Source organism: Nuphar pumila, chromosome 7 (assembly GCF_984573655.1).
Source record: "Nuphar pumila chromosome 7, dmNupPumi1.hap1.1, whole genome shotgun sequence".
Taxonomy (NCBI): Eukaryota; Viridiplantae; Streptophyta; class Magnoliopsida; order Nymphaeales; family Nymphaeaceae; genus Nuphar; species Nuphar pumila.
Genome location: NC_143255.1, coordinates 19,497,057 through 19,518,758, shown reverse-complemented (window position 1 = coordinate 19,518,758; position 21,702 = coordinate 19,497,057). Strand labels below are relative to the sequence as shown.

At 38.3% G+C, this 21,702-nt stretch overlaps 1 protein-coding gene across 1 annotated transcript; it reads right to left on the bottom strand.

Annotated features, from left to right (window-relative positions):
- Positions 1-456: 456 nt before the first annotated feature.
- LOC149831402 (DC1 domain-containing protein) lies at positions 457-19,787 on the bottom strand. The gene is made up of 4 exons (XM_090013877.1): positions 19,526-19,787; positions 6,770-7,249; positions 4,915-5,388; positions 457-1,277 (listed from the first exon to the last, which is right to left on the bottom strand). Exons 1-4 carry the CDS (start codon positions 19,634-19,636, stop codon positions 582-584), a joined length of 1,761 nt encoding a protein of 586 aa, XP_089870003.1. The 5' UTR covers positions 19,637-19,787; the 3' UTR covers positions 457-581.
- Between the last annotated feature and the right edge of the window lie 1,915 nt (positions 19,788-21,702).

Sequence of the window (21,702 nt, the reverse complement as noted above, 5' to 3'; positions counted from 1 at the left end):
CAGTCAATTTATGTGTATGCAAAGGACTGGCATGGGCAGTATCTAAACTTTCAGACGGGAGCTCCTATTAGTGATCTTTTCTGTCATATTTGAATAAAATGTGATCTATTTGTACTTCTACATGCATCGACCTGTTTTCACAAGATATGATGCTAAATTTGGATCCTAATCCAAATCTATTTCACTCATGTGTGTTGTATCTAAGTTAATAGAGTCCAAGATCCAGTTATAATACGAGAACTCGAGGTACTGGATACATTGAAAACTAGTGAAACATGTATTTTCACATTCAATATGTAGGGAATTGACTTCTGCAAGGACCTATGGCTCATCTTTGATTGTCGATCTAAACTTTGTAATCTGACTAGTTTTTCAAATGTGGCAATCTGTACTTGAAATTTGTGACCCGCAACGGGCTGTCTTTCTAGTATATATGATGCACAATACGTATACGCATTTATACACACAAAAGCAAAGCGTCGCATTAATATATTTAACATAGTAAACAACACAAATAAGAAGTGTCTATACCGCACACATTAGGAAGTTTATTTGGTTCGACAAAGGGAAAGAGATTCCTGTCATGCTCTGCGACAGGTCTCACCATCACAAACCCCACCTTCATTGGATGGTTCAGCTTGCTTATCATGGCCCAGTTCATCATGATCATCTTGAGCATCATTGTTTTCTGCTGCTTCTAAAGCACACTTTGTATGAAGATCAAAGTCACATTCACGGCAAAGGTATGACCAACTATGGCCTTCTCCATTGCATGCATCACACCTATATTCAGGCCGGCGAGATAGTTTAAGTGAATGTTCATGAAGTTCATGTGTAACTTCCTTGGGCCACTGCTTTGCCATGTCCTCCAGCTCCTGTTCTAGCTCCTGTTCTAGTTCCTTCAGTCGCTCCTCTGTGAAGGGATAGGCTGCAGCACCATGAACAGCCACTAGGTTCCTAGCTTCCTTCGTTATCATCCTGCCGTTCGGCCCGATGGCGATGAGAGTTGGGATGCCTGAGACCTTGAACAATCGCGATAGCGAGTTCTTTGTCTTGTCACCATAAGGGAGAGCTAAAAATGGCATTGTACCAAAGTACTCTTCAAATGCAACTTGATCGCGGTCACTTGAGATGAAGATTATCTCAAAGGCAGCATGCTTCGCTTTGATCTCGTGGTATGTCTCAATAAGCTTAGGCGTGAATAAGCGGCATGGAGGGCACCAGTGTGCTGAGAAGTAGAGGAGAACAGTCTTGCCGACTAGATCAGAAACCGAGGCCTGCCAAGAAACAAAAATGTGTTGATCATTTTACAGGCAGAAAACAGTAAAAGATTGTCTGCTTGGAGTAAGGCTAGCTATAAGTTTAGCCATCATGCTAGCCCCAAGGGGTTTGGTGCGGTGGAGGGGGCCTTAGCCACTAGACAGGTGGTCAGGGTTCCATTCCCATGAGTGTCAAACCCCTTGCATGAATAAGGGCACGCTCTTGTTAGCTGAAGCCGGGCGACTCTTCGGGGCAAGGTGTGCCCCACAGGTTTACACTGTTGGGAAGGCGACCGTAAGTATGGCAGGCTGAGCCAGCGACACTAGGTCTCCGATCCCGAGGTTGGTTTCCCCGTCCTTCATGGAAAAAGTATAGCCATCATGCTGTGTCACAAAGACACGGCTAAAGCGATGCTGGATATATGTCATTTTTTTGTAGTTCTCTAATAAGAACAGCATACAAGAGGACACGACACCATGGCAAATTGGAGTATCCATGTGACATGGACGTCATGTTGTTGGCAGTGATCAAGATTAAACCACTTAAGGTCTTACAGAATTCGCAAGTATATGCATCATTGGCTATAAAGCTACAGAGACTTGACCAGCCACCATCCTTTGCTGATTTCCCCAAATTAGTCTGGCAGTCATACCAGACATGATGAAGAAATGTGTTTCTCTCAAGTACATTAGTATAATTAAAGATATGTATGAAGGAGTAGTAACCAATGTCCGCACTTGTGGAGGGGTGACAACCAATTTTCCTATAACGGTTGGGTTACATCAAGGATCTGCTTTAAGCCCTTTCCTATTTGCTATAGTGATGGATGAGCTTACGAGATCAATTCAAGAAAATGTGCCGTGGTGTATATTGTTTGTTGATGATATTGTTTTGATTGATGAGTCTAGAGCTGGGGTTAATGCTAAGTTAGAATTATGAAGACAGACATTGGAAGCAAGAGGTTTTAAGTTGAGTAAGAGTAAGACAAAATACATGGAATGTCGATTTAGTAAGCAACAAAGTAGTGATGGGCGTGTAGTGAAGCTTGGTGAGCACGATATACCGGTGGATGATTCTTTCAAATATTTGGGATCTATCATTCAAAAGTATGGAGAAATTGATGGAGATGTAAATCATAGGATAAAGGTTGGGTGGATGAAATGGAAGAGTGCAACTGGAATGTTGTGCGATCGTAGAATGCCATTGCGGTTGAAGGGAAAGTTTTATAGGACGACTATTAGGCCCGCTTTACTATATAGTACGGAATGTTGGGCTGCCAAGAGACATCATATTCAAAAAATGAGTGTAGCTAAGATGCGTATGTTGAGATGGATGTGTGGAAATACAATAAAAGATAAGATTCAGAACGAGGAGATACGTAAGAAGGTAGGCGTTGCACCCATTGAAAATAAGATGAGAGAGAATTGTTTACGGTGGTTTGGACATATTCGACGAAGGCCTAATGATGCTCCAATTAGAAGGATGGAGAAATGGGAAAATATATTAGTTAAAAGAGGTCGGGGTAGGCCTAGGAAGACATGGATGGAGGTGATAAGAAAGGATATGAATGCTTTGAACCTCACCGAGGACATGGCATTGGATAGAAATGAATGGAGGAGAAGGATTCATGTGGAAGATCCATAATGATTTTCATTGTTGGTTCATATCGCCGACCCCAATTGTTTTGGGATGAAGGCGTAGTTGTTGTTGTTGTTGTAGTCATACCAGACATGAAGCTTTGTTTCACTTGTTCAAAGGAGATAAAAAATCTCTTCATTTCATTGACCATACTGTAAGCAGGACTGACTTTCTTGAAACATAACCCATCACGAACACATTTGTGTATTGCATGTGCTATGTCTTGCAGCTCTCTTGAAACACAGCCATCAAGAACACAGTTGTGCTTTTCAAGTACCAGGTGCATTACACATGTAATATATGTATACGTGCAATTCTTTATCAGTCATGCTCATTGACAAAACACTTCAGTTGGTCACAATCACACAGTCACTTAGAAATAGTTTTGAAAGAAGATATTGCCCTCAGGGTGGACAAGAAGTGAAGCTTCTCATCAGAAGCTCAAGCATGGCTCATTAACAGCAACAAGCATAGTTTTCAAAGACATGCATTTAGGCATACAAGCTGTATGCCTTTCTGCTTCACTAGAAAAAGAGATTCAAGGCTTTCATCCTCATACAACAAATATGAGGCTTAAAGCCTCTCATGCCATATGGTGTAGAAGTGCATGAGAGGCATAAGCCTCCTAAATCCATGGCAATTTTTATACCTTCTAGTTCACGTCCAGATATAATGAAGAAATTTAGAAGATAATTAAAGAACCTGTGATATTTTTCATTTACTTTGCATCTAAGGAGAAATCAACTAAAGCAGTGGTATACTTCTGCATCTTGCTTCTAGATTTTTTATTTGTTCTGCTCTGTTCTGGTTTTTTTCTTCCTAATATTCTTACTTCTTTTCACTTTTAAACAGGTTACAAATAAATTTTTATGACGTTTTCTCTAGAAGTGCTCTCTTTATTTACTGTTCCTATTAATATGAAGTGTTTTTCCCATTATGATCTCTTTTACTTTATCGTCTTTTTTACTTATTCATATTGGTCTGGCGGTATGATCAGATGTGATTCATTGCAGACCTTTTCTTACATTGATGATTGTCCAATTTTTTAATTTTTTTATTTTCCTCATTTTTTTTCATTATTTCCATGATCTATGTTCTGTTATTTTTCTCTCCGCTTATGTAGATCTGTTTGGGTATCTGAAGGGAAGACCAGAAAATATTTGGCCAATTTATTCCAAGGATAAGAAAAACGACATTTGTATAGACTACATTTCATGTTTACTGCATTTATTACATAAATCCCGGGTATCTGAAGGGAAGACCAGAAATATTTGGCCAATTTATTCCAAGGATAAGAAAAACGACATTTATATAGACTACATTTCATGTTTACTGCATTTATTAAATAAATCCCTTATACTTTCTAGTTAGCTTCCAATTTTTTAATAGTTAAAATATAATGTCATTTTTTATGGTAGCTTTGAACTCATTGAGGCTTATGTTACTGTTCTATTGACTGAAACTGCTTTGATATGCCTTGACTATAGAACCTCGTACATATGTACGAGTAATAATGATGATTATGACAATGAAGTCCCTAAAATGTATCAACTTGGGTTATTTATATAGAGTTTAAGAGTGGTTAAAATAGGGTATCTTCATAAGCAAGTGCAGATTCAAACACCCTAGCGTAACAGTTGCATGAATCAAGCATCTGAACCAGATCTCATTGAGTAGGATGTGATAAACTCCTATCTCAATTGGATCCCATTGGTTATGCTATCAGGGGAAACCCCTAGACTATGTCACAAGGATACTCCATTTTAAGTCCCGTTCTATATCCCCTTGTATATTAGTTACATTGAAAACTTCATAAAAATGGCTGTATGCTCGTATCTTCAGCCGTATCCATGTGACAGCCCCTAGATTGAATATCAAAAACAAAATATAGAATTTGATTGGTTCATGGAATAAAATAAATCAGCAGAATCAAATGGAGTATTGGTGCATAAAGCAGGAGACTGTCGTCCAACTCAAGTAATATGATTCAAGCAATGAAATAATCAAATCACTCACCTTTACACCACCATTACCAATGACAAAGTTCCTTTCATCTGACACTAGCAGTGACTCCAATGTTTGTGACTCGAGCCTAGCTTTCTCTAGCTCCGCAAGCTCTGCCAACTTCTCTGGAGTGAATGGGTAAGCCTTGGCACCATGCTCCTCTATGAGTTCAGCAACATCTGACTGCAGTGTCTTCCCATCTGGTCCAATTATAACAAGTGTTGGAAGCCCCCCAATCTCAAAGTAGCGAGGCAACTTCATACAATACTTGTCATTTACAGGCAAAGCAGGCCAAGGCATAGTTGCAAGTCCCTCATCAAAGGACTTGGAGTCAGTATCCAGGGAGATCAATACTATCTCAAAATTCATCTCTTTTAACTTGTTGTAAACCTCCACTAGCCTTGGGATGAATTTCTTACATGGGTGGTAAGAATAATCTGAAAATAACAGGCCAACAGTCTTTCCTTCAAGGTCTGACACGGGGACCTGATTACAGGAAAAAAAAGAAAGGAAACTTTGATTAATATGCACATGCACACAAAAAAGCATAATCTAGTTTTTATCCTGAGATTTTTTTTTCCCATGAAGTTCGGGGAAACCACCCTCAGGGATCAGAGACCTAGTCAAGCTGGCGAAGCCTATCGTTGTGTTACCTATGTTTCATGCATACGGCAGATCAGGTGCAATCACATTGCACACTTTAGTGTACCTCTGCACCTGATCCGCCCTCCATCTTCTGTTGGGCCCCACAGCTGACAGGCTGTATCCCCGTGATAGGTGATGGGATCAGGTGCAATCATATTTCACAAATGCAATGTGCGGCCTGATCACCATCCATTTTCTGTTGGGCCCCAATCTGAAAGGCTGCGCAACAGAAGATGAAGGGTGATTAGGTGCAGCAGTACATTGCAATTGTGCAATGTAATTGCACCTGGTCCCTCACACTCAAAGTGTTCAATGTGATTGCACCTTATCTGCCCTCTTCATGCATCACCACCTATATCATTCAAGGTATTTTCTCCATGAGGTTTTTTTTGGAGAATATTTGTTTCAATAAGTAGTTTTACTTGGAAAAGTCTTAGAAAAATCTTGGATGCTTTCGGAAATTTAAGAATTAAAGAAAATTTTGAAAGGGTAAAAAACAATATGTTTTAGCAGTATTTTTTTCATGAAAACATGAAAAACAATTAGAAAAAGTTTTTAAAAAATAAAATAAAATAAACAAAAAATCAGGAAAGCGTATTTTTTTAAGTATATAAAGTATGTTTTTTAAAATATTGTGATAAGTATAGCCGATATTTTGAAAATATCACGATATATTTCCTTTAATATCGGATGACCTGTATTTCTCAGCAAATATAACGATATTTTCAAAATATCAGCGAAATTTCATGCTATAGTCTGTAATATTAAATGTCCCACATTGGCTATCACAAAGAGGGGGGAAACAAAAAAGAGAATGAATAAACAACGATGCGCATTTCAAGCATGACAAGGTGACACTGTGGGGCGTAGCTATGATTCATGTGAGGGGGGGGGGGGGGGGGGGAGGGGCAAACAGGGGTGTAGCAAAAAAAAAAATTATTTGTGTGATAGTCGGGTTTTTTTTTTCTGAGATAAAATAAAAAATGGCTACAATTATTAATAAAAATCTATTTCATATGGACAAATCAAACTATTTGCTGCAGTCAGGGCTGGGCTAGGACTGGGCTGGGCTACAAAAATGGATAAAAATCTATTTCATATGGAATCAGGGCTGGGCTAGGACTGGGCTTTAAAAAAAAAAAATTTAACTGTTTCGGGAGGCAGGACTGGGCTACAGCCCAGTCCTGCCCCCCCCTAGCTACGCCTTTGCACAAGAAGTTACCTTTCTGCCGTCATTGTAGACAAGGAAATCTCGTGATCCATGAACCAAAACTGACTTGAGACTCTGATTCCTTCGAGCAGCTTCCTCCTCTGCCTTCAACTTTTGGACCCTTTCCTTGGTGAAGGGATAACCCTCAGCACCATATTCCCTGACTATCATGACACCCTTATCCGTCAACAATTTACCATTGCCATCAAGGATGACAAGGTGTGGGATCCCTGACACCTCAAAGAGCTTATCAAGGGAGGATCGAGTAGCCGTATCAGAGAATGGGATGGCAAACCATGGCATCATTGATAAATACTTGTCAAACGATTCTTGGTTTTTATCAGCTGATACGAATACAATCTCAAAATCACCTCTTGAGGCAAGCTGTTCATATACATTAGCGAGGTTCGGGGTGAATCGATGGCATGGGCCACACCAAGATGCTGAAAAGTACAGTCCCACAACCTTCCCTTCAAGATGACCGACTTTCACCTGTTTTGTACATTCTCATTTACACATGATTTTCAGATGCTATTCATGGGGTGAATCGTGTAACTGTTAGCCATTAACTGATGAAACGTGGGCCAAATGTGAAGTCAAGATAGAAATTTTGGAAAGAACTGTACATTTGATTCATGACATTCTGTGTGAATTTATAATACAATTTAGAAGGAAATAGATAATCTACACAATGTTGCAAAATTGAAACTTCTCTGCAGTCATCGGTGGCACTGAAGCTTGGAGGTGCGCAACAATGGTGCTTAAAAGTGACAGTTGTGTCACTGGGTTGAACACCAATGCAATATGGTTGAATACAACTTTACGTCTGGTATACAATCAAACTCGCACTTCTCGCGCAATACCGATCACTCTTAGCACTGAGTAGACTGGCTACCACGACGCTACTACCTTAAACAAAGAAAGAGCACAAAGAAGATAAAGTAAAAAGGACAAAGCTTGCTAATTGACAAAAGTTGGGGTTTATATAAAACCTAGCAGAATGGTTTAGAGGACCATTTGCATGGCTCCATAAAAGCTAAATGGGTGGCATGCACCCATTTAAGACTCAAACAGGTCCGAATGCGTTCAGAATGTTGAGGCTAGATGTTAAGACTAAGTGTCGCACTCCAGTTAAGTTGCAAATGACCTTTAACTAATTAACTTGGTCAACCACAAAAATACATTTTGAAAACTAAAAGTTTTTAAAAGGTACTAAATTGCCCAAAGTCCAAAGGCAAATCCAAATTCAATTGACGAGCTCCTTGAGAGTCTTTCCTACTAAGTCAACTCTACATATTTTAAACACAATGTGTTTCTCAAAAATGTTCAAATGCTAGACTTAAAATTATTTCATAAAGTAGACTTTTTCTCCAAAACCTATCTCCCAAAAACCAAGGCAAAGAGATAGTTATTTGTCCGAAGAACTTGTTCAAAAACCTATAAATTTTGAGTCAAACAACAACACACAACTTACTGACTCCTACAAACAAGGGCACTCCAACGAGATGAATCTCGGGCTTACTAGCTAATCTACAACCTTCACAGTTAATTTACAACATGATTTGATGTTGTCCTTATATCTTACCTTAACCAACCGTGATTTTATTATGGTAAACAAGGTAAGTATATTAATAGCCTCCTAAAATGGGGTTTTCTCAAGAAACACATTTAAAACTAGTAAGCTAAAAAAAATGCAGTCTGAATCTTATATATATATATATATATATATATATATATATATATATATATATATATATATATATATATATATATATATATATATATATATATAGAGAGAGAGAGAGAGAGAGAGAGAGAGAGAGAGAGAGAGAGAGAGAGAGAGAGGGTAGCTGATTTCTCCTATATATCCATGCCTACTGGGATTTTGAAGGGTTCTTAAATCTAACCATACAAATGTCCATCACACACACGTAGAGGCTGGTCAATCCAAGGAAGGTCCAAAATCTAAAATCAATGATGATTGGATGGCTGGCCTCTAGTTTCATCAATATGATCTTATATATGTGTTCTTTATAATTTATTTAATACAAAATCTGCTTCACATGAAAATTTTACAACATTTAGTGGACATTTTTTGAAACGTGAAAAATCAATGGATTAAGCAACTTTGCTTAATGGGTGAAGGAACTTTCCGAGGTGCAATTACATGGTTCTTAGATACCTTAGTGACTTTCATCTCTATAGATTCAGGAAGTAATTGAAATGCACTTAATCTGATCCATGTTTGGTCTATGTCCAGAATGGTTGTTACAGTGGGCTGTCATACAGTCAAACCCAATTGGGTTCGATTCAGTTTTGGGCAGGATGCTACTATTAGTTCAAATAAACAATCCAAAACATAGCTAGCCTCAAGACAAAGATGCTGGTGATGGTCTGTATACTAACTAGATGTGGTAGCGCGGTTTAAATATTTATATAACTCTCGTGAAACTTTGATCTGCTACCATAAATATACCAAGAAAGAAAATAAGTCACACCACTATACATAGGGCTAAATTAATCAGTTTTACTATTATCCTTTTAATTTAACTTTTATTTGAAAACCAGTTTCGTCATTTTTTTCCATTAATTTGTAACCAAACAGATATATCGAAACCCGATTCATGTCTTTTAGACTTGATTGAAAATTGGATTTAATGAAATCAAAATGTACCTCTATACCAGAATTGCTACAGACCCAAACCAGAAAACCCATATGGATATGAAATATAAATGTAGCGCATGATTAATTAAACACTGTCGGTAATATTTGTAGGGTTTGATCACAAAAAAGTAAAAAAAAATATAGAAAATAGTGGTTTTTATTAGAGAGTGCAGTAAAGTTGAGCGTAACCAATATTAACTATGTACCTAGTAATAGAACACCAAGTAGACACCATCACAGGGTGGTGTGAGATGGCTGGATGATTGGGCCACACTATCATCTCTAAGGGTCTTGCGTTCAAATTTCATGGGTAGAATAGCTGGCCTATGGGAAACGAGAAAGAGTAAATAACATCTCCAAATCATTCACTAACTTTCCCTTGTCTTTTCGCAATTATTTATTATCATATAAAAAATTCTCAGCTTTCCTTATGAAGTAAATATTTGGTACTAATGAAGTATAGATAGCATTTATTTCATTATTTATTTATTTGTAAACCAAACCCTACCGATGTGATCTACAAGGTATGTTTGCTAAGAAATGGGTTTTGAATAATGTGGTTGTGACATTGATGCACCTTCGATTCCCACGATGCGAAACAAATCTCTATGCTATTCTACTCCTATTAATGGAATACAAACAAACAAAAAAATAACAAAAATGCATAAAATTCAGAAAAATAGTAATGTTCAATCATCCATCTTTCTAACTCAGAGACTTCTATAATGAGTATTTATAGGGAAACACCAGAAATCTAAGCCTATTTTGAAAGCAAGATAGATCTATTACATGAAAAAAGTCTAAATACAAATAAAAGCCTAAACTGAAATCAGAATCAAATAGATCTCTTGGATCTGAGATGCACGATGTTCCACTCCTACATCAATCTCCCTAGGTCGGAAAAAGACTCACCCTCGAGTCTGGTCCGCTTTTGTTTCTTCCAATTCCACTCAACCTGTGCATTCCATCGAAATAATGTCACCTCTTGGGCATGGAGATCTAATGTGAGCATGTCGAGGAGATCTAACAATAGTGAGATCCGGTTTGCAGAAGATCCAAGTAGTAAGGGTATGCTGATCCTATGATTTATTGACGGATTCAAATAGGCTTCAAATGGATCTACATATGGGTCCACGGTTTGGTTAAATGGGTTCACAAAAATATGCTTTTGGGTCTGGTCCAAACCATGTAGATGGGAAGGAATAGGATTTAAAGTTTGGGTTTGGAGGTTAAAATTTATTATTAGGATTAGACCTCATGGGTTAACAAGGTATTAGGGTTCAAACGGAGTGGTTTTGGATGGATTTAGGTCTAAAAGAGGGTTAGGTGGGCTTAGAACATGTTGGAACCGGTTTGGATAACAAGAACCGGGTTGTTGGAGGGGCTCAAAGGAAATGTGAGAGGGATGGGATGCAATGAACCGGTTCGACCACCTTTGTGAGGTGGCCTCCCACCCAACATTAGAGGAAGGAAGAGAAGGTGGTGGGTTAGGGTTTGGAAACCCTCCCTCTTCGACCATTGCCACCAACAAGGCCGACGGTCAGTCGTAGGTAGCTGGCGTCCACCAGTCGGTCGGTGGTGAGCCCATTGGCGATTGGCGGAGCTTGCTGCCCTTCATGGTTGGGGGTGAAGGGAAGTAGCTTGGAGGTATTCCAGCTGGCATAGACGACTCCCCCTAGTCTAACCGATCCAGTGGAGAGATACCGGAGGAACTCCAGCCGGCGATGAGAACCCCGTTGGCCTGAACGTGAGAGAGGAGAGTGGGGCAGCAGATGGTGGTGGTAAGATGGGTTTGTGGTGGCTGATGTGGTTCGTGGGCTTGTAGTGGTTGATGGGAAATGGAAAAAACATAAGGTGGCTGGGTTGATAGGCCCATCCTACCGGCGGCAAGCCACTTATCGGATTCTGGTGAGTGGTTGTCGCCCAGGTGGGCTGCACGGTCGTAGATAAGGTTTGAAAGACAAGAGAGTTGGTTTGTTATGACTTATTGTTGAGGGATTGATCAGTCAATGACTTTGGGTATCGTCAGTCCGAAAAATCCGTGAGGGAGCTATAAGCCACCTCATGTGAAGAATAATCATACCTTTTTGACATGTATCCAATGCCACTCCTTTGGTTGAATGGCTGGAGCATCTTGAATATGTCATGATCTTTCGAATAAAGCGACGATCTCTCACTTTGATACCAACTAATGCACTTTCATTTCCGAAGATGCCAAACAATTCTCTAAGGGAATCAAAATGAACAGAAAAATAATGAAAAATTCATAAAAATTATAAAAATATAATAATGTACAATCATCCATCTCGCCAATTACTCAAAAACCCTTATAATAAGTATTTATAAGAAAAACATGAGAAACCGTAAGTCTATTTTGGATCCATTATATGAAAAAGACCCAAATACAAATAAAAGCCTTAACTGACCAAAGCTGTAGCTCCTGCATCATACATGTAAGTAGGTTTTTCAAGAGCTTCAAAAATCAACTATCTACAGTGTACCAAAACTTCAGAACTCAAAAAAAACTTGTTCCTACATAGGAAAAACATAATCTAAATATTCTCCTAATGGGACTTTGTTTCTGCTGTAAATGAGCGTACAACGTCCAAACTTTGGGGCAGGTGGGTAGCTTTCTGTGCACAAGCACTTTCGGGTGTTTGTGTGTGGGCTCCCTCCCTTTACCACTAAAGGGGGCTTTTTCTGTGACACACAATGCCCCTCGTTCAACGTTATTTTTGTGAAACTATGAAGTTTCCTGGATAATTTCAAGCATACCCGCAGTTTTTTGGGAAAAAATAACAACTATTATGGATCCAAAGCTCACTTTCGATCCAAATAATCCCAACTCTAAGCATACAGGCTCCACTCTATATGGATATGAGAACAATGTTGTGCACATAACCAAGCCCAAACCCGGCTCATGTCGGTTCAAGTTTAGGTCTAATTTCTAAAACCAATTTAAGATAGGTCCACAAAACCAAATGCAACCCGACCCACTTACAAGTTACAATACCTTATCTTTGAGATCTATAATTTTTTAATGTAAACCAAAAAAATTATTATTTTATTGGGTAACGACCGGGATTGATATATATAATTCTTACATGACCCAATATAGTTTTTCTATAGTATGTCCAATCAAACCTAATTTTGGACCTGATACCAACACCTCAAAGTCAAATCCAAGCTCGGACCCACTCAAGACTGGTGATGATCCGACCCATTGACACATTTATCTCACTCATAGTGGATGTCACAAACAGGGCTTGGAAACAAGTCGAGCAGCTCGTTGTTGGGCTAAGCTCAATTGGCTGGACTCAGCTCAGCTTGTGTAAGCTCATTTTATGTAAATATATTTTAAAAACATTATAGATGTTTTTCATGTATGATATATATTATTATTGTACACATTATAATTATATATATTATAAAAAAAAAACTTAAAAAAAAAAATCTTCTGAATGAGCTAACTCATGATTAGCTTATATAGCCTGACTCGTGACGAGCTCATAAGCCAAGCCCGAATAACCCAAGTTCTAATCATTCGGCTCATTGATCAGCCCTAGTTGTAATCAACAAATGATGAAACACTTGGCGTAAACCCACAAAGAGAACGAGAACATACCGAAAGCCGCCATAGTATTGATTCAGACGAAGGGAGTGTTGTCGCGAGTGCTCGGCATTCTCTTCAGGCTATCGACGCCCACGATGAGCCCAGGCCATCTAGTCGAAGGTGAGCAGAACCCTTGAACCCAAATGAGAGAGAGAGAGCGCACCTTGGTAGCACTCATCAAGCAACCATGCCTCTCTATTTATAGTGGGAGGAGAGTGGGGATTACATGCATGGCATTTATGTATGTGAACCCTTCACATGCTCATTCACGTAACTCCCTCCATACTAATGTTCTTTATTAAGTGTGTCTTGAGTCAAACTAGGTCACTTGCAGTTGAACCCGATCTGAAATATCCAACATTCTCCCACTTGACACATTCACACGAAAAGGCACATAATCGAGGTTCCTTACCGTTATTTCTATTCAATTTTCATATGGGTTCACATGCTATCTTGTATCACAAAAATGAATTATATGAGTCATGGAGATGAACACCTCTGTATGAAATATTGTATTTTCATGCACTACAATATTATTCATTTTTAGTGTTTTAGCATGTTAAGATTACCTTTATGAATAGGTCGGTCTCTAACACATTCTATTGGTCATTTAATATTGTTATTATGTTATTCTCTCTACCCAAATGAGAGATTTTTTATACAGAATCAACAATACACAAAACCATCGATAATCAATTTAGCTTTATAAATGTGATCATATATAACCATAATGTATTGTCATACATTAGAAGAAATCAAACAGACTCATCCCCATTATATGTTGAAAATATAATCTCGGTGCTAGCCCTTTAGTAAAAAGATCTGCAGTCATTTCATTTGTACTGATTGTATCAATACACACTAAATGATTATCAGTCATTTTTTTAATAATAAAGTATTTTAACTTCATGTATCAACACAAGGTTGAACTACTATTGTTATTCAAAAATGACACAACAACTTCATTATTATAAAAGATCTTTAGTAGTCTCTCTATAGAGTCTACAATCCCAAGACTTATAATAAAGTTTTTTATCCAAATGGCATGAGATGAAGTCTCGTATAGAGCAATAAATTTTGCCTCCATGGTATGAACTGCAATTGCATACTGCTTTTCACTTCTCTATGGGACAATATCACTTGCCATTAGGAAGATATATCTAGTAGTGAACTTTCTACTATCAAAACATCCTCCTAAGTCCATATCATAGTATCAAATGACCTTTAGCTGGTTAATCTTTATATAGGTCAACATATAATCATTCGTTCCTTCTAAATAACACATGACCTTCTAAGCTTCCTTCTAGTGTGCAATGCCTGAATTAAACTGATATCTACTAAGCATTTTTATAGCAAACACAATATCTGATCGTGTGCAGATCTGTGCGTATTGCAAACTCCTAACTGTTGAAGTATACAAGATAATTACCATCAAAGCCTTTTCATTATCATCCTGAAGGCAGTCTTTTAGGCTCAATTTATCCCTTTTCACTATGGATGCCAATACAGGAGAACAATTCTCCATCCCATATATTTTAAGAACCTTAAGGATATAAGATTTTTGAGAGAGGCCAAGGACACCCTTAGTTCTATCATGACAGATCTCAATTTCAAGAACATATGTGGCCTCACCCATGTCCTTCATGTCATAATGAGAGAAAAGAAAATCTTTTATCTCATATAGCATGCTGAAATCATTAGTTGTAAGAAGAATATCATCAACATATAAAATTATAATTATGAACTTACTCTCACTAGCCTTAAGGTATATGCACTGATCAACAATATTTTTAGTGTATCCAAAGTTCAAAATTACCTGATTGAACTTTCTATACCACTGCCAGGAGACTTGTTTAAGTTCATAGATTGATTTCTTCAATTTGCAAATTAAATTATTCGAGATCCCTATTCAGGAAAATAGTTTTCATATCCATTTGATATAACTCTAAATCAAAATGAGCTATAAGGGTCATGATTATCCTCAATGATTTTTTAGTTGAGACATTAGAAAAAGTCTCATTATAATCAATGCCCTTTATTTGTATGAACCCCTTTAAAATGTACCTAGCCTTATACCTTTTCACTTGCCCTTTAGAGTTTGGTTTAGTCTTAAAGACCCACTTACAACCAATAAGCCTTACTCTATAAGGTCGAAGTATTAGATCCTACACTTGGTTCTTTGTCATAATAGAGTTAAGCTCTTCTTTTATGGAATTTATTTAATGTGTCGATCTTTCACTTTAAAGTCCTGATAAGATGTTTCTTTCATGCTCTATTGGTTCCCTTTTGTTCAGAAATGCATGTAAAGAGCTGACAATGTGTACCATGACACTAAAAACAATTCACTAATTATGCAACAGAACATTAATTAAATTACACTCGAGAGAAACAAATGACTTGTTATCTCTATTCTAGAGTTATTTCTTATGCTTTAGCCAGTCCACCTTCTTATGTTCCTTCTTGCAGAAGAAACACTTTATATAAGAACCTGCTGCCTAGTATTTGGCTTTCGCTAGCGAGTTAAAACTCTCCTCAGAGGTTTTTTACTTCTTCTTCTTGAAAGAACCCTTCTTTTCCCCTGACCTATACTTTCCCTAATAAGAAGCCATATATGCACTCAACATCTTCTCACCCTTCAATCTTTTTTTCTCTTCAACACACTTGGCGAAAAAGTGATTAAAATATCACTAATCATTATGTTTGTTGTAAGAGATCATGAAGGAATTGTATTCAATACACAACGAGGTCAAAACTAATAGACTAAAAAAGAGTTTGAAATGACAAACTTTATGTCATTCAACTGAGATGCAATATTTTTCATTTTCAAGATGTGTTGTCGGATGTGACTATCACCAAAATATTTCATAGACACCAACTTTGACATCAAGGTACTGGCTCTAGCCTTATTAGAACTGACAAACTGAGTCTCAATGACTCCAAGAATTTCCTTCATTGTCCTGCAGTGAGAGATAACACCTTGAATATTCATAGTCACTCTTGATTGCAAAAGCAACAAACTAAGTCTATTTGAGTACTCTCATTTCTCATAGGTAGCCTTCTTTTTCGTTGTACTCTACTTTGTAAGAGTGAGAGGTTCGTCAATTCTAAGAGCCAAATTTAGGTTCATGTAACCCAGAGTGAATAACATTATTTTTTTTTCAATCCAAAAAATTAGATCCTTCTAAGATGGGAATATTATTAGGATCGTCAATGATCAAAGAACCTAGTACTGCAAAAACGAAAGGAAAATACCTTATAAATGCTTAAACAAGACTCATGTTGAAAAGGTAAAAATTGAGACCCTTTATTATTCACCTTTTTTGAGACAAGTATAATTGGGTCATTATCGTTTCACTTTGGTGGAAATGATAATGCTTAGAGTTGCTTCGTCTCATTAATTCTCAAGAAATTGACTTCAATTGGTGAAACTAGTAAATCATGTAAGCAGAGGCAATTCAACATTATACATTTGGGTACGAACATGCTTCATGAGTTGGTATACACATCTACTATTATATCCTGTGTGAATTTGGAACACAATGACCCACTTTTGGATAAAATCATTATTTCGTAAAGTCACATGCAATCATAATACTGAATCTTAACACGGTTCAACCAACACAACTCAAATAACTTTGATGATTGCATGAGCCAGTTAATCGAGATCTTTTATCACAAATATATTCATACTATTGAGCATGCTCATGCACATATGATAATGCATGTATATTCATGAAAAAATATGTATTATATCATTAAAAACACAAATTCATACTTCAACTTATATGCATAAATAAAATTTTGATGAAAACACATCATATATATATGTCATAAATTTAGTCATAATTCATGCTTAAATATGATGGATAACTTAAATAGCATAAAATGCATGCATGAGTAATGTAAAAGTCATGCTTCTATGATAATAATTACACATAAAGCATGATAAAATGACAAAAATATGCTTTTATAGGTAATACCCGGGGTTCTCATGCTGGAACCGATCAAAAAGTACTCTAAGTCGGTCTAAAACAACCCTAAACCTGTCAACTAAGGGCCTAAACCGATTCTGGAAAAGTCAAACTGGTCTAAAACATGTACAAAAACCTATAAACCCTTAAAATTGAATGAGAAAACCCTTGTCCCTTCACTGATTTATGAAAACAACGCCTCTACAAGTAGGGACCAGTGAAAAACTGATAGGAACCGATCAAAAAAAGGTCTGAACCGGTCTCAAAATTCCCCGTATCGGTTACAGAACCGATTCAACCTCTTAAAGGGTTTAAATAGTGTCTGGACCTTTTTCAGATATGATTCGATTGGGTTTGAGTCTAGATCCAATTAAAAAATAGATCCCAAGTTAGATCTCACGATCTAGACCCAATATGGATCCAAACTGGATCCTTGGTCGAATCTGGATCCTAGATCCAGTCTGGATCGGGTCACACCCAGACCCGTAACCCAAATGGATCCGAGTCCATATCGGGTCCCTAGGATCGGGTTCAGACCCGATCCACCCGGTCCTTAACGGATCCGAGTCTAGATCGGATCCACCCCAAGATGGGCGCAGACCCGATCCACCCCAAGGATCCAGGTTTGGATCGGGTCCCCTGGACAGGATCTGATAACCGATCCACCTGGAACCTTAGGGTCCGGGTTCGGTTCGGACCAGTCCCCAGGTCGGATTGCATTGTAGCAATCTACAGTGGAACCCGTTCGGTTTCTCAAACCCCCGCGGCTATGTCCAACCACCACCACCAACGGTAGGCGTTAAATGTCGTTGCCTTTCGATGACGGCCGGTGAAGAGAGGAGTTTTTTCTTTTTTTGCAGAGGGTTTACACCCTCTTTTCAGCATCCTTCCTCGTTTGTAGTCATCGTTGGCCGACCACAACAGCCGACAATAACCAGCCATCGCCGGCTGCAGTGATGGAGGGCTGCAAAGCAGGGAACAATATATATATATATATATTTTTTTGTGAACCGACCCCTTGACAACAACCACCATGGCCAACGGCCGCCTCGGCACCCAAGGCCGACCACCGACAGCTGCAACAGTGGAAGCTGTGAAAAAATGGGGTTTCACCCTCTGTCCCTGCTAACCCCCTTGTTGCAGCCGACCACACTGGTATCGGTGATGGCAGCCGTCGACGGCCAGCCACCGTCGACGACAAAAAACTGTAGCAGCAAGCTAGTTGTAGCCTGAGCAAGGGGGGGTCACTATGGGGAAACTCATGTCGGGGCTTCAAAAACATGATGGAAATCTGGATTCCGGCATGACGGTGACCATCGTCATCTCCGCGAGAGGGCAGCAACAGTTGCCGACCCGCAGGTGGTGATGCGCCAATTAGCTCCTCCCTCGTCGCCATCCGACTTTCCAAAAATAGAGCAGGAGTCCGGTTAGGGAGTTCACCGATACAAATTCTGTCGAGAGCGCTGCATGAATGCCGAAGCATCCACACCCCTAATACGTGCAGCAGTTGCAGCCCATAACCCAATGTTTGCGTAAACAGGCAAGGAGAACGAGAACATACCAAAAGCCACCTTTGTTAATTTAGACGAAGGGAGAGTTGACGTTGGTGCTTGGCATTCTTCTCAGCCTATATATCAACACCCACGGCCATCAAGTCAAAGGTGAGCATGACTCTTAAACCCAAACGAGAGAGAGTCTATCTTTCTTGCGCTCATCAAGCATGAATGTCTTTATATTTATAGTAAGAGGGTGGGGGTTACATGAATGACATTGATGAATGTGAACCCTTCACAGAATGCGAACAAGTTACCCCCTTCTTACTCATGTTCTTCATTAACTATGCCTTGTGTCAAACCAGGTTACTTGAAAGGTTGGAAGCAGATCATGTCATCGCACTTTTGCTCATGACGACATCGTGGCCGTCTGTTTGCATTTTGGATGAATGCCACGTGGTTTTTGTTGACTTTTGAGCTTTTTAAAATGCAAAAACGGAAAAAATGCGCGACTTTTGGTCCCTGGCCCCTTTCCTATTCCTATGGAGAAAAAGACGGAAAAAATGCTGGAAAAAACACTGGAATTTAACGGGAATGACGCAACCAAAGCTAGCGAATATATTCCATTATTTTCAGTGCCGAACTTTGCTTCGTCCTCAAGCCAAAAAATATTCGACTGACCTTCACTCTTAAGTTTTTTCCTTTCAATAGATCGTGGACGAGTTGAGCTTAAAAGACAAGCTTTCATAAAAACCAGAGGCCACGTATAGTCAGTCCTCATTTCTCTTTATATCCGAAACCGGAGCGCGTCTTCTCCCCGGAGATAAAAAAAAAAGAAACAAGTGCAGAAAAGAAAAATGAACGCGAAAAGTCCGATCGATTTCTTCCAAAATCGCGATTTTCGGATCCCGATCGTACGCATGCGAGGAAAACATCGAAGTTTAACGGAGACGACGCGAACTAGCAACAGGACGCTTCGCAAGCAGCAGATACGAACAGAAAATAACGGGAATTAATCGCGCGCACCTGATCGCCGTTCCTTCTGACGAGGAAATCTCTCTCTTCGGTGGAGAGCAGCTCGGCCAGCCGGTACGGACTGCCCTCGACGCCTCTGTTTGACTCCTCGGCTCCCGCCATTGAGATCGTCTCGGAGAGAGAAGAGAGAGATGAAGAATTAAATATAGTGGGGGTATCGAGCCGAGGGCAGTACTTTATAGAGGCGAGTTGACGCCGTTAACCCTCCGTTAAGATTTGGTCGTGCGATGCTTCCCTGCTCCTTCCTTTGGTGGAAGAACTTTTTTGTGACAGAGAGCTTTTTTTTTTTTAAATTGTGTGACAGAGATTTTACAAAAAGTTGCTTGTTTTTTTTTTCTTCAACTAAAATTATTTTTTTGTCCTTAAACCTAAAATTCTTTCTTTCTTGAATGCATGAGAATTACCATTAGAGATAAAAAAGGGTAAGAGTTTTAACCCTGGTCCATGCAGGATTTAATTTACATTATCTGATTCGGAGATTCGGACCAGGATAGTGTGCATCTGAATCTAGTTCGGAACTATATTAGATAAAGTTAGGGTCTATCTAGATCCGTGGTTAAAATCATATCTGCAAACCTAGATGGATTTGGGTCATAAAGGGGTCAAACTCCAGCAGTGTATCATTTCCCTTAAAATTCAGTTTATTTCCATTTTCTTGGATCAAGTAATATTTGGTCCCACTTTTGGATTGGATCATGAGCTTTATTGTATGGCTCAAATTGGATTATGATATGGAACCTAACCCACCCTTTAAAAGTTGGAATTAGTATTGGATCTATCTTAACCTGGTGATAACTCGATTATTTATAAGGGTTGTAATCTTTGTAACAAATTTCACACGATTATAAAAATCTCACGATAATATCGCAAGAAATTGCCTGAAAGTTTAAAACTGCAATTTCTCGCGAGATTTTCAAACTGTGACAAATATCACGATATTTATAGTTTTAACAGATATTTATGGTGAAAACCCCAAGATTTTTATTTTTAAATGTATTTTATTTATATTTTCTTACAAAAATTATTTTTTATATTTTAAATTTAATTTTTATTGCCAATATTTTGCCAAAAAAATGCGAGATTTATGAAAAAATTTAAAATCTCCTCATTTTGACTCCCGAGATTTTGTCATTTTTAACTTTCGTCACTATGGCTGTAATTAGGTTCTCTCACATAGGTCGCATCAGACATGTAACTAAATCAAGTCTAAAAACTACACAAAAACCTACCCAATACGAGTTGGGTTTGACTCGTCTTGGGTATGATTTTAATATATTTAATAGGGCCAAGTTTTAATTAGACCCTTTTTTTCAGAAAATGACCACTATCCTCAAATTTTGGTATATTTTTGTAAATACCAATAAATATGTCAAAATTTCTTGCATATCCAAAATCACTGATTTCAAACTTATTTAGGACTATTTCACCCTTCGTATGTAATTTGTGAGAACGTTTTGACCTTCACACAAATATCTGGTGAACCTCCTACAGACTAAAATCCACTAAGGAGATTCACATGATATTTATCCAGACCTCCTGGCCTTCGCACAAAAATCTTGTGAATCTCTAAAAGACTAAAATCTAATTAAGAAGATTCACATGATATTTGCATGAACCTCTTGACCTTCGCACAAGAATTTTGTAAAATTTGCATGATATTTGAGTGGACCTCCTGACCTTTGCACAAGTATTTTGTGAACCTTTGAAAGACTATAAACATCAAGTGGATATACAAGAATGGAATGATTAAAATTTTGTGAATAATGTGCATTTATCTTAACTACGAGCTATTGAGTTAACTCCTTTAGCAAATATTTTACCATTTTCAAGAGTTAATGATGAGAGGATCACTGCAAATGATGTGAAACTGCTTGGACAAATTAGTATCAACAATTTTTATTATAGGATATTGTATAACACCTAGCCTTCCAATATAGATGACAAATTTAGGCAACCGTTGAAGCTCTTTCTAATTTATGCTTGAACTGAAGGTGTTTTTTTTTTAATCTTGAAAGTTGAGATTATAGGAATATTGCATTTTTTGAAGCAAAGAGAGTCATAGATGCAACAAGTTTTGATTTATTTTGTCTAATCGATCAGTCATTTTGCGCTAGCAACGATGACATGCACAATGTATAATCAGATGATTTTGAGTCTACCATGTCGGC